Raw genomic sequence first — 19,851 nt, forward strand, 5'->3', positions numbered from 1 at the left:
GAGCAGTAGTTCCTTCATACTCATCTAGAGTCTAGATACGTCCGAGTGCCGAGAATCGCCGCTTGCGTGCCGTTTAGTAGTGCTTCTAGGGCCACAACTCCTGGACACTGGAGAGATTTGAGTGCGTGAATGTGAAGCTTTGCAGATTGTGAGTTGGACTGACGTGGTGGTGGTAGCCTAGTGCTGGATGGATTCTGATGTGTTTTGGCAGGTGACACCCCCAATCTCCATTTGGGTGAAGTTGATGCCGGCGCCTACTTCTTATTTTTCTTATGCGTGTGTGCTGGAGACGCAGTGATTGCGGCCTTGACCTCCTCCTCCTCCTCCTCTATGGTCATATGTGCTACTCCAATGCGCTACTGAAATATAAACTGGTTTAGCGTATGAATCCGAGTTGATGGAAATGCGGCCCTTTTCTGCTTATCTGCGAATGTACGTGGTGCTCCAATGCATTGCTTGAGACGCGCGCGTGGTGTAATGTTATCGACCTTCTGTGCACCCGTGAGCTCTTGAAGACCCTCCAAGAATTCTAGTTTTACATCGTTCGGATCTGGAATCTCAAGTTGGTATAATTTTATGTGGCGCGAGTCAAACCCATGCGTTATCCGTCGACTTCCGTGAGCGTATACGAGGAGGAGGGTCTTGATAATGCCAGGTCATCGACACCAAATTCCTCGTCTGGAGGTGTAGGAGAGGGAGTGTTTCGGAACCCAGGGTCGTTGAAATTTTGTGGTACACCCTGCTGAGGCCTGTTGTCTTCGCGGACCGAAAGAGCGTGAGGCTCGTTCGTTTGATATTTCGATGAGGAGGCCCAGCGTTTGAAATGATTCCGTGCCGCTGAGTTTCTTGAACCGTCGGTACCGTTGGGCTTCGGGTCCTGAAGTTCTTCGTCGACCTCGGAAATTACGGAGCGCTCGGGTATTGCTGATAGGTTCCTTTGATGTGTCGAGCGAGTCCTCATGAGGGCATGCAAGGGTCCCTTATGGGGGTTGGAAGCGGCCCCATTGTTATTCAAATAGACACTAGACATAGAAATGGCAGAGTCAGGTCGACCTGCACTAGATTTCGGCTTTCCAGAGAATACCGCAGCGTCATCGCGGGCTTCTGTCAGGATAGCAGTGGTATCCTGGCTCCGTAGAGCAGCCGCTTGATCGATCGGAGATCTACTGAGACATTAGGTTTGAGTCGGCATTGAAACCAGTGTTGAGGCCGATACGTACAGCTGGACCGCCCGGATGAAGATGCTCAGGCATTGTAGCTGGCTGTTAAGCTGTTTCTGATGCTCCTTCACCGTTCCTTCATCCCACAGATGCTTTCGCTTTCTGCCAAACTTGAAGAGCCCAGGGGTGGCGCTTGACAAGGCTCGAGCAACTTGGCTCTGTATCGTCTCAATGACGAGGTCACAGGCTTCCAACGAAGATCGGAATTGCTTCTCCAACTCGAATGTTTGAACAGCGCCTTTCTCTACCCGCTGACTCAATCTGTTTATCATTGCCCGAATGTTACCCAAGTGGCTGGTCAGCGACGTAATGCCAACTTCAACATCTACATAGCGTTTTTCCAGGTCTTTAAGATCAACTAGTATCCAGCCGACCCGGTGAGCGATTGCAGTGCAGCGACTCACAAGGCTGGTGATGGTTGAAGGGTCCATAGTGCGGGTGGTGCTGATACTTGAAAAAGTTGTGTTGCTCGAAGTTGGTCTTGTACCTGAAAATATGAGACCAAAAACGAGCGGCTGGACTGTGACAGCGTAGGGAGCATTTTAAGGGAGATAAAGCCCTTGCAGATGAGGTTGAAGGCGCTCTAGGCCTGCGGATCAGAAAACGCATGATTATTGGTGGCGCCATTGGGCGCTTCAGCTGCCAAGGGAGGTGTTTGGCGTCGTCACATGATGACGGAAATGGGCGATTAGAAATGAGCGATTATCTAATTGGATGCGCAAAATACAGTCCATCCTTGCCTCTAGTTTAGTGCCCCTATGGTATTGCATCAACCGAATTGACGTCCCGACTGCTGTTAGCATTCAGTTCGTCTCTATTTTTCTGGCTTTGCTGGTACACGACTTTCCTCAGTCTGTTGATGCTGCCTAGAGGTTTATGAGCAGAGAGCCCACGCCAAGGACTCAAGGACATCTGGTCCTCCCAGAAGACGCGTCGAGCTGGAGAAAGTGGGTCTTGAGGCGGGAACTCAAGAAACCCGAGGGTCTGGTAAGGAGCTGTGGCTTCATCCCACACGACAGATGCATCTTCCGTGGGGTGGTGGGCAGGGTCGGTCCCAAGCTGGATCTAGGCTGCTGTTAGCGGCCCATCCAAAACACAAATCCAAGGCTACGTACCTTGAACTCATACTTCGCCCCTCTTTCTGTAAAGTATTCTTTGAGCCATTCACTGAGGACTTCCCGGCTCTGGGCACTCTGTACCTTCTCGGAAGCCTTCTTGCTCATCTTGTCATCAGCCGGGAACAGTCCCATATGACCATAGTAACCCCCAAACCGAAAGGCGCTCTGCGTATAGAAGTTCATTGAGATGATGTTGGTGTTCGGTAGCATACCTGGCGCAGTCTGCTTTAGAGCATCTGTTCTCAGCGCTGTTTTGGCCTTGAGTGTCACCGGATCGTCAAAATGCTTCTCCCTCAACTTCATGATATCCAAGCAGGTGTCAATGTCCGTGAGCTCTATCATAGGCGCGTTGTTGAAGAAGAAATCCTGTGCGGTATTGGCTTCGCTGGGCCCCTCGAGGAGCTCGCCGTTGACTCCAAAGACCTTGAGTGAGAGACCTCGCGGTCCTGGAGACTGATCTGGCTGGAGAAACACTGGTTCGTTCGCAAACCGAGCAGCTACATCGTAGACCCGGCCTGCCTCAGCGAAGATCCCTTGACGGAGATGGATTGGCAGGTCATAATTGACGGTTAATTTCCCTTTGACAATCCCCTGGGTCTTTACATGCGTTGCTCGGAATGCATGGCGGTGCTAGAAGGGCTTAGAAATGCTATGAGCCATGTTGGTTAGAGGATTGGTTAGAGGAATGGCGGACCTGATCGAAGTTGTGCTTTTGCATCTTCTTCATGATGTCTGCTATTTCTCTCGTCGTTTGCTCCTCGGTTGACTTGATCTCCTCGATGCCTGGAGCATCCCATCTCAAATAGGCATCGCTGGGTGGAGCAGACGACACAGCTTTCTTTGCGGCCCGATACCCTTCGCTGAGCTGGTCGGTAATTGAAGCCATGTGGCGAAATTGCCAACAGCTGCCACGGCACAGAGAGAAGAGATAGATTGCAATGAAAATGAGGGCGAAAATAAACATTAGGGGACTCAAGGTCCGAGGAGGCTATCCATACTTAGTAGACGTCATCACTTGTTAACGAAGCACTAGCGGGCGGATGAGGCCGGCATCGGTAATTTAGACAACGTGTGCTATCGTACATGATCTTGAGCTGTTGCTGAATACGTCGTGTTTTCAAAATTTCGAAGTTCGATGGAAAGCGAGTAAGGCCATGCTGGAGGAATTGTGAGGAAGACCTCAGGAGAAGGTCAGCCCTAGCGGCTTGGCTTTTGACAGGGGTTACTTTCACCACACACCCACCTGTTCGGCAACATACGCCAACTCTACGTCGCCCTCAGGTGCGACTTTCTCGTAGCGTCTTAGTCGCGGAGTGGCGTTTTGGATGCGTGTGTGAGTGAGACCTTCTACATAACGATCAGGCGCGGAATCAGCCTTGCGGCTGCCTAGTCACCACAGCTTGGAGTGCATCCTAGTGATCGTCCCACGTTTTTCTCAGGTTTCCGTTGCGGTCATTTTGCGTTGAAGACATTCACTTTGTCCGTCTGACTCTCTATCTTCATTTCTCTGCCACATGCCCTCGAGCTTCCCTAATGGACCGCACAGACCGCTCTTTCCGGGACAGCGTACGCCAATTGATAAAGCGCCAACGCACCTCCAAGTCTGCAAAACCAGGCTCTGTTCTCTCACAACCATACTCCGCCACCACCGTGTCGGATACGCCTGATTCATTTTACCTCCGACCCAGAAGAACTCCGGACAGCGATTGTGAAAACATGGGTGGGGCCGAGTCTAAGAAGGACGTCGAGGCACCCAAGATCTCCCTGCTGATCCGCTTCTTCGATCCGGAGATCCACTCGCCTGATGCACGAGGCCGGACTCTAAACAACATCATTGAGCACGGCGACAACTGGTTCGAGCAATGCCACGATTACGTCCAGATGTTGTTTCCACTTCCCGAAGGATCACCATTCAATTTCGCAGCCCCAGTCATCACACGAGCTGTATTCGAGGCTTTCAGAGCGAGGCCTGAGCTACGAGCTGAGCTCAGGAGGGCCTGGGTTCGGATGATGAAGTTTTACGGGTTCGATGTTGTTCAAGAGGCCGTTAAAGAGACCAAGAGCAAAAGAGAAGCCGACAGCGAGGCTGAGGTTGAGGCTGATGCTGAGACTGGTGCTGATTCTAAGGTAGACAGCACGAGCGTTGAAGAAGCCAAGGACTCTAAGGACGACGGTCAAGCTCAAGAGTCCAAGGAACCTCCCGACGCTGTCCAGTCGAATGAGACGACGACTTCTGAGCCTGTCCTTAACGAAAGCGTCAACGAAGCCGCTAGTCTAGCCCCGCAGAAGCCTATCAAACTTGTTTTATCATCCAATTATCGAAAGGCATTCCAGAACTGGGTTGTTCGCTTCGATCACAACCATCTCCGCATCACACGCGTCCTCCGTTCTCTGCGCGTCCTGGGTCTTCAAGAAGAATGCGAAGCCTACTTCAGCATGCTTGTCATGGTGTACGAAGAGTATGGGCGTATTAATGAGCGCAGTCTGATCTACTGGAAGCGCGCGGTTGAGCGGCCCCTCTGGATTGCGCCGGATGATGACAAGGTGCCTTGGCTGAGGACGGCGTGCAAGGAAATAGAAGAGGCAGAGATGGCGGAAAAGGAGGCGAGAGAGTTGGCCGAGAAGAAGAGCAAGGAGGTTACTGAAAAGGATGATGTGGATGATCACGTGGATCAAGCTACAGGTGGAAAGCCTCCTTTCTATGAAGCTTCAGCGACGCCAGCCTCTGAACAAGAACCGGCCCAGAATAATTTGACTGAGGAGACCAAGGGTTTGCCCACGACAGAAGCTGATAAGGCACCTGAGAGGAGCGAAGAGGCCACCGGACCCCCTGAAGATGGGAAGTGGGACAAGATTCGGAAAGGCGATACGGATAAGTGGGACGCGATTGGCAAGACGGACGGGGAGAGGGAAACGTGAAGCTGTTTGGAAGACTCCAGAAGCTGAGATAGCTGATGGTTGATATTGGTCAACTCGTTTTCCAGCGATGGGTGTGCATAGACGCGCTTGAATAACATCTCTGCACAGCATGAACTTTCTCTAGATGGCAAATGATGACTCGGTCTTTTGTTAAATTTGGCTCAACATACAGTGCCGTGACAAGTCTACTTATACCGCTCTGACACTGCTTGCAGTATTCCCATTGATGAAACCCCTCGAGCGACGGATCACTTGTTTAGTCTGAGTACACTATCTGCCACCGCCCCTTCGAATTAGAGTCCGACTAGTGAGCATCCTTTAGTTTGAGATATACTGAGCATCCACGTTGGGCGTGATAAAAGTGGCACACCCATCAAGCACTCTGTCTCACGTGTACACCTGTCTTGGGTGCTTCAATGAGTTTCCACATAGTCCAAGGCGAAGGGGTTCTATCTCGTTCTGATTCCTGAAAATGCATTGAAGCACCTCAAGCAATGGCAGACAGGTGTACACACGAGACAGCTTGCTGTAGAATTGGAGTGCCACCTTTTCTATGCCCGGCGTGGCATCCTCTCAAAATCGCGAAGGATGAATGCCACGACAGGAGGTACGCGTCAACTTCAAATGCGAGAAGTCCGGCCGAAGCTGCCCTCGAGGCTTGGAGACGGGCAATTCTTGTGGTACGCGTGCAAGTCCGCGCCTTTGTCGTCGTCAACTCTTGTCGTGAGCCATAGCGGTCCTGGGGCTGTGCAATTGAGAATCCTCCACAAGCTCTTAACTCCAGCCGCGCCGTGCACCCCTCCAAGATGCACACCACGTAGTCGGCGACACGCCAGGACGACCCCGATATAAACATCGTTTCATCTCTGCGACCTCGAGACAGCTCCGACGACGACGCCCGCTGGTCTAAGGACGCTGCCGTCCCGCCGTCCTTTGCTATACTCTATCCCCGCCGCATCCTTAAAATTCCCACTAGGCCACCACCATGGTTCTCAAACGCTTCCAGAGCATGCTGAACAAGCGCCCGGGTAAGTTACGAGTGAGTGACTTACTGGCACAGAGACTGACATTGTGGCTCAGGCGGCGCCCCGGACGACAGCCTTGCATCCGATCTAGATACACCTGAAGCAAATGCGGCGCGAGGCGTGGTATGGAGCTTTCTGCACGTTATAAGCAGTATATGAATGCTGATATACTGTGCCGCAGCGACTGTTCTGCGAGTCTGGATCCGCGAACACGGTGAGTACCATATGGCTTCTGTACACTATACAACCAGCTAAATATAAAGGGTCAGGGAGAAGAGGTCCTGCACCTCCCCATCATTGTCGAATCCGCCGTCGCCAGCCCCAATGCCGCCGCCGCTGCCTGCTCCCAAATCAAGAAGTTCCTCTCGAAAGAGAACTACACGCGTCCGCATGTCCAGTACAACGCCATCATGCTCATCCGGATCTTGGCCGACAACCCAGGCCAGTCCTTCACTAAGAACATGGACAAGAGCTTCGCCGACACCGTAAAGCACCTTCTACGCAATGGCCGGGACCCTAGCGTGGGCCAGATACTCCGCGAGACACTGGACGCTCTCGAGCGGGACAAGGCCTACGACACAAATCTGAACGCTGTTTTTGCGATGTGGAGGAAGGAGAAGGGCCTGATGGCCAGCGCAGGCCACCCCCCACAGTCGTTTGGACCTCGGACTCTGAATGCTCCTGCGTGGAGTGGTGGCGGTGCACCACCTGGAGTCACGTCCGAATCCTATGGCCGGAACTCGAGGCCAGAACGTGCTCTTCCACCACCTACTGAGCTCTCTGCTCGCGTCGAAGAAGCCCGCACATCTGCCAAACTGCTCCTTCAACTCGTCCAATCCACTCCTCCGAATGAGCTACCAGGGAACGATCTCGTCAAAGAGTTTGCTGATCGCTGTCTAGCCGCTCAGAGGAGCATACAAAACTACATCAACTGCGACAATCCACCTCCAGACGATGACACCATGCTTACGCTCATCGAAACCAACGAGCAGCTCTCTCTCGCAGCATCCAAGCACCAACGCGCAGTACTCCAAGCTCGAAAGGTTCTTGGACCCTCTCCCGTTCCTACTCCTCCAATTTCAACCGCCAATAACGACTACCCCCTCCCCGCTATCCCTCAATCAAGCGCCCCACAATTACCACCCTTCACGCAAACCAATTCCATAAGCCCCCGCGACCCAAACCCAATACCCGCATATACCGCTCCATCTCCCATTCCAATCGCCCTCCAAGCCGCTCCCCACCGCACGCGCACCGCCTCACCAAGTTCTAACTATCCGGACGACCCCTTCTCAGACCACGGCTCTAACGCCTACGATCATCCTGCTTCGCCCAGCAACGCGCCTCCACCACCACCGCCACCTCGTGAAGCCATCCGCCGCCTCAGTGAGCGCGAGCAGGACTTCCATAACGGTGCCGGCCTCGGCATAGGCACCTCGGGCTCACCAAATAGCTACCACCCGGGCTACTCGACTAGTCCGAGCTATCTCCAGCGTCAGGAAAGCGCGGGCAACAACGTTACCATGCACGGCGGCGCTTCGCCACCAAACGGAGGGTTAGGCATGCGTGGCGGGCGGATGACGGAAGAGGAGGAGTATGCGCGGGACTACCCCATTGGCGGTGCGCCGCAGGGACAGAGAGAGCAGGACGCGTGGAGCAGTGAGCCACGGACGCCAGAGCAGGTGGGGCGGAGGCCGGTGGGAGGAGGAGTAGGTAGGAGGGAGAGTGAGGATGTAAGTCCGGTTGCGGAGAGAGAACAGGTCACATACAGGTACTAGTTCTGGCGATGATTGTGGTGGTTTCGAGAGATATGCTTCAGTTTTGAAGCGGGTTCTTGTGATGGAGGAGGCTTTTGGCGGTTTTGCTTTAGGCGATGGCGATATACCACGGTCGTTTGGAATGCATCCTGTAGCGTTTTCAAGGGAGGCGTTGGATGCATCTGAGTGCTGCTTGTTGCCGTGACTATTCAGGTGAGGATGGGACTGAGCGAGGCTGCAGGCTGATACCAGGTAGGTATGGCGAGCTTCATTTTCACATCACATCACGGTGCAGTTGCAATCAAGTCGTTCAAAACCTCATAAAAAGTCAAATGATATCATTCAAAACTATCTACTCAGAGCCCCCAGATCCCCTCAGAATTGGAAAAATTGTCGGCACACTTCAGTAATCCTCGCTCACCCCTAGGCCATGGATTCGAACCAGTCACCATGATTGGGGGCGGAAAAGTCGCAGAAACCGAGCTCGGAAACCTTGGTGCGTCTGTGAATTCGATCTCAGCAGAACCCGGATGGGCGTGTGCTTTTCCAACCAGCTGCAGCTCCCTTGGCAATGCAATAAGGATGCAAGGCAGCGCGCAGGCCAGGAGCTGGTGTTGGGTCGTGTACGAGCGGGCAGAACTTCGCCGGGTTGTGGGCGCGGAGCAGGCAATAAAACTTCTGAAAGGGGAAACCCAATCAGCAACTTGCGAGGTCGGGGCCAGACCATCCCTCCATAGAGCCAGCTCCCACAGGACGTGGTCAACTCTTGCTAGGGCCAAAGAAGACGAGGAAAGGAAGAGGGTCGGGGGGCGGCCGCCTTTTTATGTGAGAAGTGAGCGTTTGCGCTAGCCGGATTGGGACGCCGGCAGGTCGGCGTGAACGCGATTTGTGAGCTGATCATGACGTAGATTGCTTCTACGGGCTTCTATGGTGACTCTGAGAAGGCTAGGCAGAAGTGACTCTCCTGGAGTGAGGAGCTGGTGGCGCTCTTAGGAGAGTCACGTGATACACAGCTGGAGCTGCGTGGACGAAGTCACGGCCCAGGGTGAGATAAATGAACGGGAAAAGACTATGGCGCGCATCCTGAGTTGAACAGGAATGAATTGGGATACACGACGAAGTTGCTGCTGGTTTGGTTGTGAATCCCAAGGTCACTAACGGCTGCCGCGCAGCTCTCATTCACTCACACCGCGTCCAGAGATATGAAATGAATGGCAAGGCGAGAAATTACTCAACTAGGTCAAGCACGTAGGTTCTTAGCAATTGAAGTCCCCAAGAATTCTGTCCAGTAGTCGTTGAGTCTGACGTTAGTATCAGACTGCGAGCTGTCGCCGTTGTGAACCGCAAACTAGTGCTTACTGCGATCTCTATAAGATGAGGAGGTATATTAAACGCTGCCTGAGGTAGACTAGCTACTTTAACAGTTGATCAAAAAGCTGAGCATCCATCTTGTTCGAAAGTTTCAATTCGTCTTGAACTCCTACACGCAGCGGCAAGAAAGCATGAGTGAACCTTTGATGAGGCATCTTTACCGCTTGGGGGCCAATCATTGTAGGGCGCTTCGAGTTTCTAGCCGGAGCTCAACATGCTATCAGGGCGGAGGGTCGGGAAGATAGGTAATCTGTCAAAAGAAGAAGAGTCCGAGCCAGAAGTCCTAGCTCTCAAGATGCCAATTTGTCCAACGCCCCGGGGAAAAGTCACGCCAATCGATCCACCAGTAATCGGGATCTCACCCTAGTCCTTCTCCAGAGTAATCGCAATTCCAGCATTTATTGTAGTCGGGGGAGGAATATCGTGCTCACGTAGAGGCCAAGCAGTGTAGTAGTTGTCCTCGCCGGTATCACTATTACTGTCATCGTTTTCACCATCGTTGTGGTCGGCCTCGCTTTCGTTCTCATTAGCCTCGCTACTATTATCGTCCTCTTCGTCCTCTCCTTCATAGATTTCACACGTATCTGGAAGAGGCTGACGGAGCCCCCAGGCTTCGCAAGCAGAACGCCAGCCACTGCTGTTTCGGTTGTCGGCCTCGTTGCCGGCGAAAGGCACTAGTACTTGGACGGAAGAGTGTTCCTTGGTTGATTTGTGGTCATCCTGATCGACATTCATATCCATGCTCATGCCGCGTCGCTTAGGTTTCTGGCGAACCTTACGCGCCCGTTGCTGGAGGAATTCCAATAGTTGTACTGGTTTGTTAGGATGATATGGCTTGAGTCCCCTGCATTGCTTGTGACTACGTCCAACCGTAATCCAGGACCCTAGCATTCGAAGCCTTGGACAATGCTTTTCCAGCACCCCTTGTAAATCACGGATGCTTTTCATCCTGGGCAACCGGTCTATTTGCTCCCCAAGCATAAGACGTTGTAGTTTCGGGAATAGACAAGGTTGTAATAAGCTCATTTGCGAGGCTCTTGTGGAACACTTGATCCCGACTCTTTCGAGCCCTCTGCAGTGTCTCCCAATACTTTCCAAGGATCTTTCCGTAATACCTGCACCGTCACCTCTACCTCCTGGGTATCTGTTTTTAAAGTATAAACCCAAGTATGTCAGGTTTTGTAGGCATGCTGCGAATTCCTCCATGTGGTAGTCGCATACTCTATCGCATGCAATATCATTCTGGCTGCCTAGAGACAATTCCTTAAGTTTCCGGTGACTCTGGGCGAAAGCTACCAAGGCAAACCCGGATATACTGACAATGGGACCGTACTGGTCCCAAAAACCGTTCAAGCTCATATGAGGAAATATGAATTTGATATGGAGACTGATCAAGCTGGTGCAGCTCGAGAGGCGCTTCAGAACGTCGTCCAAATCCGCGTCGTTCATGTGCTCTTCGCATCTGTCCTCATCAGTTTCACGCCAGTCTTTATATCGAGAGTGCCAGATTACGAGTTCTAGGTGTGTGAGATTGGATAGACACGGCCACAGAATGTCGAATATGGAGAATGAGGAGGGCCAACGCAGACATCGAAGATTCGGGAAAATAGGATCCTTCCAGGCGGGATGAGGGTTGGAACATATCTTGATTAGATCTTGCCTTAATGTTCTACTTTCTTTGCGGCCAAGCGTTAGACTCAATTCGCTGAGTCCAGGTCGTCGAAGTAGATGCTCGAGCAAGGAAGCCGATGGTCTCACTACCCTTTCCACGAGATGAAGGATTTTTAGCGAAGGCATTGCCTTTAAGAAAGATAACAATTCAACGTTGGGTATATGCGACGCGCTCCAAGCCACCAGACTACCAATCTTGAAGCTTCTCAAGTGAGCACATCTTTGCTGAACGGTAAGAAACATTCGTTTGACCGAGATTTGAGAGGGTATGCAGGTAATCTCCAGGCTTACAAGACGAGTACTTGCTAACAAGGCTTCGAGGGTTTCATCTATCCTTTGGTTCGAAATGATTAATTCTCCCAGGGCTGGAAACTCCACGGACTCCGGGTGGCTCATACTGTATTGTGGAAACCGGAGATCTAGAGTGCGTATCAAATATTGGTAGAAAGGCCACCGGTCCTTCGGAATCTTGACTAGAGATCTAAGAGGTATATTCCTCACCCAAAGTATCCTGAAGGCTTCTTCCGCCCACAGCTGACTCACGCACATGCACGGTAAGAGGGTCGTAAGCTTTAAACGCTCAAAGCAACAATCTTCGGGGTTTTCATCATTGTCAAGGGTGTTCCGAAGTTCGTAAAGGACACGTGACAATATTTCCGGTGCCATCAGTGCACATTGTGTGCTGGTTCTGGAATCGTCTGAGGCGGGGAACGGGATGTTCCCAATAGCATGCGACGTTGTGAAAGGCTTATAGGCCCCGCGGTGTAAAGGGAGATGTATGAGCGGGATCTGGGTTGGCGTTTGCCAGTCGTGGAGCCTTCTGGTCAGCAACAACCGTGGCCGGCTTTGGTGGAGTCGACTTCTGTTCCTGAATAGCCTTCAGAGCTTTTTCGACGATGTGCTTCTGCTTTGCTTCGTCCTTGGCAAGGATCGGGATAAGATCTGTTGGCACAGGTGTGTTGAGCTTGAAGTTTTCAGAAAATCTCTTGAGGTTGTTGAATTTGACAGCCTTGGATTCCCGGACCATGGATCGTTGGCGCTTCTGCACACGCAGCTTTTCAGACTCGCAAAATTGCATTTAGGCGCTTCAAACACTAGTAGACAAGCGTACAGGTCTAGTAGAAGGCAATATACAGCTATCCAGTACTGCGAGACCAATTTGTAGCGATGTGCGGTGCGATGAGAGGAAACGAGCTTTGCAAATATTGGTGGTGGAAGAAAAGTGTCGGACAGATCGAGACGAGAAATTAATAGGAAGAAAAATCTGGTAGCCATGGTTCAGATTTCAAATTTGCTGCTTTACACCATGGTGCAGTGGTTAAGGGTCGACCGACACGTCCATGGTTAATCCCAAGCCAGGAAACAAGATACGCCTCCTGGGAAATGACACACCCTAGACGGGCATTCGAATCTAGGAATGACATGGACTATGTAGTATTTATGTCGATATTCATGTACCGAACTTCAAACAGTGGCAGTAGTTGTAGGGAGGAAGATGGAAAAGAGAGGGGCATGCTCCGTTGAACATAACGTGGTAGTGCAGCACCGTCTGAGGTGGCTTGTATGTGCTTCGTAGAGCTAGAATATCAGGCTTGCCAAAACTATCACCTTACAATTTTAAAAACATACCAGAGAATCTCAAGCAGTGCTAGGCAAGCATATAGAAGCGCAGAGAGAGTGTATACCTCAGAGTCAGGAAGTTCTACCTTTGTATGTCGAAACCAAGAGGTGAAGTCCTCAACCTAGGAATGAATGTTGATGCTTAGTCATACCATTTCGGGCTTCCTCAGCACGAACGCTACGTCTTGGTACTTCGTAACACCGGCATGTAGGACCTATACGCTCAGCCGCCTCTCCGCTGAGGTGAGGCTTAGAGCCCATCTCTCGTGTGCCATGCTCTGTCATCGTCTGCTTCGCACTTTGCCATTGGGATAATGCAGCAAGATGCAAACAACAACACGATGGCTCTCGCCTCCACGCTTCTGTCCAAAGCAAGTCTGGAAGTCATGGGCAACTTCGTATAGGTTTCAACTCATAAAGCCAAGTACGTCACCCTCTCTGTACCCTATATTGTGGAACTTGAGGCTCATCAAGCCGCAGTCCTCAACGTTTCATTCCGTCCAGCTATCCAGCCGATTCCGTCCTCCATACTGCTCTCGAAGGCCTTCGTAACTCGCCTAGACTTTAGGCCATCTTCGACATCACATTTACGGTCCGGAACTGTAGCATTCGCAGCAGATACCACCTCGAAGGCGGAGAAGTACGACTTGATTGTGGTCGGATATGGGGCAGCAGGAGCTGCTGCAGCAATTACTGCTGCAGAAAAAGGCGCTTCGGTCCTTATACTGGATCGCGGATATGGTGGTGGCGCCTCAGCACTGTCGGGAGGGATATTCTATGCTGGTGGCGGAACACCTTACCAAAAAGCTGCAGGCTACGAAGACACGCCGGAGAATATGTTCAATTATCTCCAGCAGGAAGTCAAAGGTGCTGTTGATGACGAAACACTCCGCACTTTTTGTGATAGCAGCGTGGAGAATTTGGCCTGGCTCGAGCAGCGCGGCGCCAGATTTCAAGGATCTTTGTGCCCATACAAGACGTCCTATCCGACTGATAAGCACTATTTGTATTTTTCAGGGAACGAGAAGGCCCATCCGTACAACCTCCACTCCAAGCCAGCACCACGAGGCCATCGAACTTTCGGTCCTAGTTTAGACTGCGGCGCTATCCTATGGCAAGCATTGCAAAAGTCTGCCAAAGCGCTCGGTGTGCAATTCCAGCCCCTCAGCCGAGTTGACAAGCTGATCGTTGAAAACGGTCGAGTTGCAGGTGTCAGCTTCAAGACCATCCCAGAGTCTAATCCTGCTTTTCGAAGACATCGCCGATTGGCTACGCCAGCACTGAAACTCACGAACTTCCTTGCATCTGTTGGCAATATTCTCAATAGCAGAGCAGAAAGGATATGGCGACAGGCCGCAGTCGCACAAACGGTGCACGCTAAATCAATCATTCTCGCAGCTGGTGGCTTCGTCTTCAACCATAGTATGAGGCAGCAGTACGCTCCAAAATATGCCCAAGTGTCTTCCCTGGGAACCATAGGCGATGATGGTACTGGTATACGACTTGGTCAAGATACGGGAGGTCAGGTCACGCACATGGATCGAATAACCGCATGGCGCTTCCTCAGCCCGCCTTCGGCTTTGATTGAAGGCGTCACTGTAGGCTTGAGTGGTGAACGGATAATGAATGAAGATCTCTACGGTGCTACTCATTCCGAGGTTTTAATCCACAAATTCGATGGCCGGGGCTACCTGATTGTCGATTCGACGATTTGGAAAAAGGCCATAAACCAATTGCAAGAGCAGTGCCAGGACTTCCAAAGACTGCAGTTCAATTATCTCAGATTTTGGGATAGCTATAGAGCTCACTCTCTCAGTGCACTTGCATCAAAACTTGGAGTTTCAGCAAGTGGTCTCGAAGCTACCGTGAATGCTTACAACGACGGTATTCGGGACGGAAGCGGTGACCCATTCAGGAAAGCTGCAGATTTATGTTCGCCTATAAGCAAAGGCCCATTCTATGGTATCGACATTTCCATTCGTCCATCACCTTTGTATTTTGTCCCCGGTGTCACACTGGGAGGACTTCAAGTGGATGGTAAGTCAGGATTGGTGATGACGGACTCTGGAAAGACAATTCCTGGGCTCTATGCGGCTGGCCGTAACGCCGTTGGAGTGTCCTCCAATTCCTATGTTAGTGGCTTGTCGTTGGCGGATTGTATCTTCTCTGGACGACGCGCTGGTCAGCATGCAATGTCTTAGTGAGGGCCCCTCTCGTTATATACACACGCCCTTACAGTTGTAATCACTCATTATGCCTCTATTACTTACCTCTAGTACCACCATATGTTTCGTTTGTCAATTCTAATAGTTAGTAACTCCATAGCTGAATAATAAAGGGCGGAGACCCATAGTTATACGCTGTCTCATATGTCGGCATGCCTCGTGCACACCCAACAGGCACAAGAGACTTGGCTACTCTGCCTTCTGTGCATCTAGATTTCTAATCGTCCCATTGCAAATAATAATACATTTGATTCATTGGTTCACAGCATCCCTTGGCGATAATTACATCATGCATCCCCGCAAAGTGCTACCTCTCCCGGACGGACGGCCGAGCAGCTGCATATAATCGCCTACCCCGGTCTTTATAGCTGAACCACGACATACGTCTCGTGAGTTACACAATCGCAAGCGCCGTGCCAAAAGTCTTCAATATTGGTCATACGTTTGAAATCTCAGTCATCTTGCTACCTGTTAGCTGTCTCTATAAACCCACCAGCAAGATAACAATAACTTCCCAATATCTCCTCTTAAGCAGCTCCCTCGACCTATTCTAGTTCCCATATTCATAATGGCCAAATCTTTCCGCGCCCATCTCGGCATTCCCGACAGCACCTTCTCCCCCACCGACTCCGCCCTTCTAATAATCGACGCCCAGAACGAGTACGCCGACGGCGCGCTCAAGGTTACCAATGCGTCATCCAGCGGTGCTGTCATCGCATCACTCTTGAAGAAATACCGTGAGGTGAACGGTAAGATCGTGCATATCCTGCACGCAACGCCTGAGGGCGCACCGCTCTTCACGCCTGGAACGGCTCTTGCGGAGGAGTTTAAGGAAGTCAAAGCGGAGAAGCGAGACGGGGAGGAGGTGGTGTGGAAGCAATTTCCGGGAGCGTTCGCGGAGACGGGGTTGAAGGATTTATTGGAGGGGTGGGGGATCAAGAAGGTGGTGCTTGTGGGGTATATGGTAAGTGTGATGAATTTGAAGAAGTCGGAGTAAGCTGATTTGAGAATAGGCGCATGTTTGTGTGAGCACGACGGCGAGAGAGGCGCATCAGAAGGGGTATGAGGTTGTTTTGGTGGAGGATGGGATTGGAGATCGGGATATCCCAGGTGCGAACGGGGATGAGGTCAAAAAGGTGAGATTTAATCATAATCTGTAGAGATGATTACTGACTTCTCCTAGATTACTCTGTTGGAACTTAATGATGTCTTTGGGACTGTATTGAAGAGCAGCGATATCAAGTAGATGGGATGAGAGGCTCCAATATGAACCTAGATCTTGTTTGCTTTTCAGGATGCGTACTAGTGGTTGAAGTCTGTGACAATTTCCTGCGATTATCGAGAAGCTCTGGAAACCGAGAAGTCCACTCATATATCTGGTATACCGCCCAAGTAACGCCCCGATGGACCCAACTCTGAAACCTTGGAACGATACGAGAATAAGGAAGGAAGGAGCTAACGATGCTCTCACACGATCAAGATTGACCAAGCAAAATGTTGCATCTGAGAGACGACGAAGGACTACTCTTCATCTTCACCCATATCTTCCCACTCGTCAGATTCGCTGCCCTCGTCGTCGCCCTCTTGCTCTCCCCCGTCGTCACTCATGACCATTCGATCGAGTGTGAGTCGCGAAGCAGCCATCTGATCTAATATCTCTTTTTCCTCATCCGAAAAGATATCCGAATCGTAGCCACTCAGTCCATGTGCAACATAGATATCATTCAAACGTTTGCGCCTCGCATCACGACGTGCATCGTCTTCTGACGTCTTCACTCGCACCACTAGGCGCTGCATAGCATCTATCAGCTCCATGCCCCCAGATTCCACCATTGCCTGCAGGTTCAACGCGTCAACGCTAGCTTGCTGGGCCATCTTCTTGATTTTGTTCTCAACATACTCCTCCTCTCTAAAGAACATCGAGTACATTGCCCGCCAGTCGAACGAGACTTCACGTTTCTCATAGTCAATCTCGAGGCCTGGGATCTCCGTGTCGTTCAAGTCGCGGCGGACCCGAATCATGTATGGCGGCTGGTCTACCCGACCTAGTTCCTTAGGATTGTTGGATCCAAGAGGCGGGCCGGTGTACCATCGCATTGCTTCCTTCCATTTTTGGGGAACGTGTTTGTTCTCAATCCTGATGCGGTGCCTTCGAAAGACATCGTCCTCGTCCTCGTCCTCTTCCTCGTCTGACTCTTCCTCCGTCGTGTCTTTGAAGAACACCCGTGTCTTGTCCTCGGAGAATCGGTCAAACGTAGTCTCCACGCGAAAATATCGAACACAGCGTGCCTGGATAGAGTCGTTGAAGACAATATAGGTCTCTTTGATATATTTGTCGCGAAAGATGGTATCGACGTGGCTGCGGAAGGACCTGGAGACTCTGCGGCACACAGACCAGAGAAAGTTGGGATCGCGGGAACAGGAGAGGATGTGGAGCCAGATCTCCTCCGGCACGTGCGGGTTGCGTATTTTTCTAATTGTAGTCATGGTGATTGAGTTTGCTCCTGCAAGTTCGTATGGAGTTGAGGAGCGTCGGAGGTTAGGATGGAAACCGAGGAATGAGGAACAGCAACCGCGTCGCGGTGGTCATAGCTTCGAAGATTAGATTAGAAACATACGCGATCCCGTGATGGGTTTGGGCTATCCTTTCTCCATCGCTCGGAAGACTTCATCCATCCATATTCCATCCATCATCACAAAAGCATTGTCTTACGAACGGCGTTATCGCAGCTGTAGTTATTTAGTAGGCAGGTTGATAGAGTATTGGCGATATGTTCTTGCAATTTTCCTTGCTTGGCGAAAGGAGAGGCACGATGTCATACGGGTTCTGCTTCGCCTTCTTCACTTCGCATTTCAGACCTCTCATTTTTGTTTCCGCTGTTAGACCTTCATAGCCTCGCCCAATCCTCCAAAGCCTCGTGCGGGTTTGATCAGTGCATTCTTCTACATATCAACCTTCCCTATCAAGTCTACAGTTTCATCTTTCCTACCCACCGCAACATGCCCATTCGCGGCTAAAACCCCCTGGACTTATCCATTCGACACTGTCCACTTGAAAATATCACAATATAGTCCACTTGCCTTTTGCCGTCGCCAGCTCTCACAATTGACGCTTCCCCAAGACTACCCACAACCTATAAAATGTCTCGCGCCAAGACTCCTCCAACGTCTCAGGTTTCAAAAGACGTCTAACCCACCATCCAGCATATACCGGCTCTGGAGCCTTGCTTTGCATCAGACTATTGCCCATGTGTGTTGCAACCATGAGGCATGGCCCACTTCCGTTTCGAGATGTCGTCGTCACCGCACAGTTGAGGTTATATACATCTGCGTTACGGATGCTTTACTTGGGCATCTCCGGTAGAGCAACGGTACTTTCATTTCAAAATTAGTCTTTCCAATATGTTTTTCTCTGCTTTATTCTTGTTGGTCTCTTTGCTAAGTGCTGCGCTGGCGCAAACACCCTCAGGCTTCATTCCATCCGTCTCCAATCAGCTCACCGTCATGTTTAATTCCACCGTCGTCTCTCCCGCTGGCAAGCAATTGTCAAAAGCTAGTACGTAGAGCCGTGCAATTTTATGCCCTACGTAAGCTGATACTCCCATAGCGACCCAAAGCCAGCCTACCATTGGCGTAAGTGGCGTAGCCGCCGGGAAAACTTTCATGTTCGTAATGTTAGGTACGTGCACCCATTCTGCATCCCGAGCCCTCAATCGTCTCCTAATCTCACCGCAGACCTCGACGTCCCCTCCAAGACTGGCCCCAGACAAACACTCCTTCACGCCATGGAAACCGGCTTCAAAGCTTCCACTAAACGAGCCGCCTCCAGCGCCTCCATGCTCACGTCCTCTGGCAAGGCACCAGCTCCTTACATTGGACCCTCGCCACCTGCGGAGAATCCGGCCTTTGGCCACCGCTATGTGCAACTGCTCTTCGCGGAACCCGACAACTTCGCTGTTCCGGCTAGCCAAACCGCTGCGGTGAGCAAACGCATAGGGTTTAATATCACCGCATTCATGAAAGACGCGGCGCTAGCAGAGCCTCTGGCGGCAAACTTCTTCGTTGTGGAAGGGAAGCAAGAGGCGGGAGCGACTGGTGCGAGTGGGACGGCTGCGGGGAGTGATAGGTCCACAGCGACCGGATCGGGAGGAATATCGAAGTCGACTTTGGAGCCATTTGAGGGGGGTGCCGGTAGCATGAAGTTGGGGATGAGGGGCGTATGGGCGGGGTTGCTTGGAGGTGTGGCAGTCGCGTTGGTTTAGGGTCTTCGATGCAGTGAAGAGCTATCACAGGTCACGTGTCGCATTACTATCAGCGGGCACCTCGTAGGGCAAGTGTTGGAATCCATCTTTAATTGATGAAACTCGGATGCCTCAAACCCAGTTTGATATGTCGAAATGTGCTGGCTTGAAGTTGAAGGTCCCTTATCGAAACAATAATCGCAATGCAAGACCGAGGCCATCAAAGCTGTAGAATAGCCCAAAGAGGTCTGTAATCGCTCACGTAACTACGGCGCATGCATCCGAGCGGACGCCCGTGCTTGGTAACAGCCGCTAAGCTCTTCAACGACGTCATCGTGCTTCGCCGTCGCATCCAACTTCGGACGACACCAACGGCCCGCTCGCTCTAAGGTATCGCCGCCTGTGATCATGCTATCGCGTTCAGCGGTTGCTGCTGCTTAATTCCGAGACTCCAGACAGAATGAAGCTCAGACATTGTGCATATTTAATACCAGGTATCCAGCGCCTTTAGATGCTCATATCGGGGCACTCGGAAACTCCGGCATCGTACAATGGCCAGATACGCGGACCCAGATCGGAACTCGGCCACTATTGCTAAGCCGTCTACAGTTACTTCGTACGAACTGAAGCGCGACGAGGACTGTGTGCATCAGCCGTCATGGCCGAGCGGGCGACCGCCCGCAT

The 19,851-nt window shown here is 51.5% G+C and overlaps 10 protein-coding genes across 10 annotated transcripts; 5 read left to right on the forward strand and 5 right to left on the reverse strand.

Moving 5' to 3' along the window:
* Positions 1-407: 407 nt before the first annotated feature.
* Positions 408-1,749, reverse strand: BDZ99DRAFT_458048 (uncharacterized protein). Its single transcript, XM_033718829.1, has 3 exons — positions 1,221-1,749; positions 540-1,163; positions 408-491 (listed from the first exon to the last, which is right to left on the reverse strand). The coding sequence occupies exons 1-2, from the start codon at positions 1,649-1,651 to the stop codon at positions 602-604; spliced, it is 993 nt and encodes a 330-aa protein (XP_033583115.1). The 5' UTR covers positions 1,652-1,749; the 3' UTR covers positions 408-491; positions 540-601.
* Positions 1,750-1,976: 227 nt separating this feature from the next.
* On the reverse strand, positions 1,977-3,224 carry BDZ99DRAFT_375799 (heme-dependent catalase; the record flags this gene model as incomplete). Its single annotated transcript, XM_033714995.1, has 3 exons — positions 1,977-2,285; positions 2,336-2,968; positions 3,033-3,224. 3 exons carry the CDS (start codon positions 3,222-3,224, stop codon positions 1,977-1,979), a joined length of 1,134 nt encoding a protein of 377 aa, XP_033583116.1.
* Positions 3,225-3,571: 347 nt separating this feature from the next.
* BDZ99DRAFT_458050 (uncharacterized protein) lies at positions 3,572-5,342 on the forward strand. Its single transcript, XM_033718830.1, has one exon. It carries the CDS (start codon positions 3,872-3,874, stop codon positions 5,255-5,257), a length of 1,386 nt encoding a protein of 461 aa, XP_033583117.1. The 5' UTR covers positions 3,572-3,871; the 3' UTR covers positions 5,258-5,342.
* An 810-nt stretch (positions 5,343-6,152) lies between these two features.
* BDZ99DRAFT_406676 (uncharacterized protein) lies at positions 6,153-8,159 on the forward strand. Its single transcript, XM_033716457.1, has 6 exons — positions 6,153-6,285; positions 6,338-6,405; positions 6,464-6,496; positions 6,552-7,647; positions 7,714-7,837; positions 7,922-8,159. The coding sequence occupies exons 1-6, from the start codon at positions 6,243-6,245 to the stop codon at positions 8,058-8,060; spliced, it is 1,503 nt and encodes a 500-aa protein (XP_033583118.1). The 5' UTR covers positions 6,153-6,242; the 3' UTR covers positions 8,061-8,159.
* A 1,450-nt stretch (positions 8,160-9,609) lies between these two features.
* On the reverse strand, positions 9,610-10,924 carry BDZ99DRAFT_129952 (uncharacterized protein). Its single transcript, XM_033712608.1, has one exon. The coding sequence runs from the start codon at positions 10,857-10,859 to the stop codon at positions 9,774-9,776; it is 1,086 nt and encodes a 361-aa protein (XP_033583119.1). The 5' UTR covers positions 10,860-10,924; the 3' UTR covers positions 9,610-9,773.
* Positions 10,925-11,829: 905 nt separating this feature from the next.
* BDZ99DRAFT_542394 (uncharacterized protein) lies at positions 11,830-12,159 on the reverse strand (the record flags this gene model as incomplete). Its single annotated transcript, XM_033726759.1, has 1 exon — positions 11,830-12,159. The coding sequence occupies one exon, from the start codon at positions 12,157-12,159 to the stop codon at positions 11,830-11,832; it is 330 nt and encodes a 109-aa protein (XP_033583120.1).
* A 750-nt stretch (positions 12,160-12,909) lies between these two features.
* On the forward strand, positions 12,910-15,065 carry BDZ99DRAFT_458051 (FAD/NAD(P)-binding domain-containing protein). Its single transcript, XM_033718831.1, has 2 exons — positions 12,910-13,125; positions 13,182-15,065. The coding sequence occupies exons 1-2, from the start codon at positions 13,026-13,028 to the stop codon at positions 14,900-14,902; spliced, it is 1,821 nt and encodes a 606-aa protein (XP_033583121.1). The 5' UTR covers positions 12,910-13,025; the 3' UTR covers positions 14,903-15,065.
* A 244-nt stretch (positions 15,066-15,309) lies between these two features.
* On the forward strand, positions 15,310-16,521 carry BDZ99DRAFT_433125 (Isochorismatase hydrolase). Its single transcript, XM_033717381.1, has 3 exons — positions 15,310-15,890; positions 15,940-16,062; positions 16,110-16,521. The coding sequence occupies exons 1-3, from the start codon at positions 15,495-15,497 to the stop codon at positions 16,170-16,172; spliced, it is 582 nt and encodes a 193-aa protein (XP_033583122.1). The 5' UTR covers positions 15,310-15,494; the 3' UTR covers positions 16,173-16,521.
* Positions 16,448-17,551, reverse strand: BDZ99DRAFT_566020 (uncharacterized protein; the record flags this gene model as incomplete). The annotated part of the gene is made up of 1 exon (XM_033727537.1): positions 16,448-17,551. Exon 1 carries the CDS (start codon positions 17,411-17,413, stop codon positions 16,448-16,450), a length of 966 nt encoding a protein of 321 aa, XP_033583123.1. The 5' UTR covers positions 17,414-17,551.
* A 674-nt stretch (positions 17,552-18,225) lies between these two features.
* Positions 18,226-19,265, forward strand: BDZ99DRAFT_458054 (PEBP-like protein). Its single transcript, XM_033718832.1, has 3 exons — positions 18,226-18,482; positions 18,534-18,605; positions 18,662-19,265. Exons 1-3 carry the CDS (start codon positions 18,329-18,331, stop codon positions 19,186-19,188), a joined length of 753 nt encoding a protein of 250 aa, XP_033583124.1. The 5' UTR covers positions 18,226-18,328; the 3' UTR covers positions 19,189-19,265.
* Positions 19,266-19,851: the final 586 nt, after the last annotated feature.

This window comes from Mytilinidion resinicola (genome assembly GCF_010093595.1).
Source record: "Mytilinidion resinicola strain CBS 304.34 unplaced genomic scaffold BDZ99scaffold_2, whole genome shotgun sequence".
NCBI lineage: Eukaryota > Fungi > Ascomycota > Dothideomycetes > Mytilinidiales > Mytilinidiaceae > Mytilinidion > Mytilinidion resinicola.

Excerpts from the sequence above, each read along its gene's own strand:
- BDZ99DRAFT_129952 (XM_033712608.1), bottom strand. The coding sequence starts at position 10,859 with ATGAACGACGCGGATTTGGACGACGTTCTGAAGCGCCTCTCGAGCTGC.
- BDZ99DRAFT_406676 (XM_033716457.1), top strand. The coding sequence starts at position 6,243 with ATGGTTCTCAAACGCTTCCAGAGCATGCTGAACAAGCGCCCGG. Across the intron at positions 6,286-6,337 it reads CATGCTGAACAAGCGCCCGG|GCGGCGCCCCGGACGACAGC; the intron begins GTAAGTTACGAG and ends ATTGTGGCTCAG. Across the intron at positions 6,497-6,551 it reads AGTCTGGATCCGCGAACACG|GGAGAAGAGGTCCTGCACCT; the intron begins GTGAGTACCATA and ends ATAAAGGGTCAG.
- BDZ99DRAFT_458051 (XM_033718831.1), top strand. The coding sequence starts at position 13,026 with ATGCAAACAACAACACGATGGCTCTCGCCTCCACGCTTCTGTCCAAAG. Across the intron at positions 13,126-13,181 it reads GTTTCAACTCATAAAGCCAA|TCCTCAACGTTTCATTCCGT; the intron begins GTACGTCACCCT and ends ATCAAGCCGCAG.
- BDZ99DRAFT_458054 (XM_033718832.1), top strand. The coding sequence starts at position 18,329 with ATGTTTTTCTCTGCTTTATTCTTGTTGGTCTCTTTGCTAAGTGCTGCG. Across the intron at positions 18,483-18,533 it reads CAAGCAATTGTCAAAAGCTA|CGACCCAAAGCCAGCCTACC; the intron begins GTACGTAGAGCC and ends ATACTCCCATAG. Across the intron at positions 18,606-18,661 it reads TTTCATGTTCGTAATGTTAG|ACCTCGACGTCCCCTCCAAG; the intron begins GTACGTGCACCC and ends ATCTCACCGCAG.
- BDZ99DRAFT_458048 (XM_033718829.1), bottom strand. The coding sequence starts at position 1,651 with ATGGACCCTTCAACCATCACCAGCCTTGTGAGTCGCTGCACTGCAATC. Across the intron at positions 1,164-1,220 it reads TTCATCCGGGCGGTCCAGCT|ATCTCCGATCGATCAAGCGG; the intron begins GTACGTATCGGC and ends ATGTCTCAGTAG.
- BDZ99DRAFT_433125 (XM_033717381.1), top strand. The coding sequence starts at position 15,495 with ATGGCCAAATCTTTCCGCGCCCATCTCGGCATTCCCGACAGCACCTTC. Across the intron at positions 15,891-15,939 it reads TGGTGCTTGTGGGGTATATG|GCGCATGTTTGTGTGAGCAC; the intron begins GTAAGTGTGATG and ends ATTTGAGAATAG. Across the intron at positions 16,063-16,109 it reads ACGGGGATGAGGTCAAAAAG|ATTACTCTGTTGGAACTTAA; the intron begins GTGAGATTTAAT and ends GACTTCTCCTAG.
- BDZ99DRAFT_458050 (XM_033718830.1), top strand. The coding sequence starts at position 3,872 with ATGGACCGCACAGACCGCTCTTTCCGGGACAGCGTACGCCAATTGATA.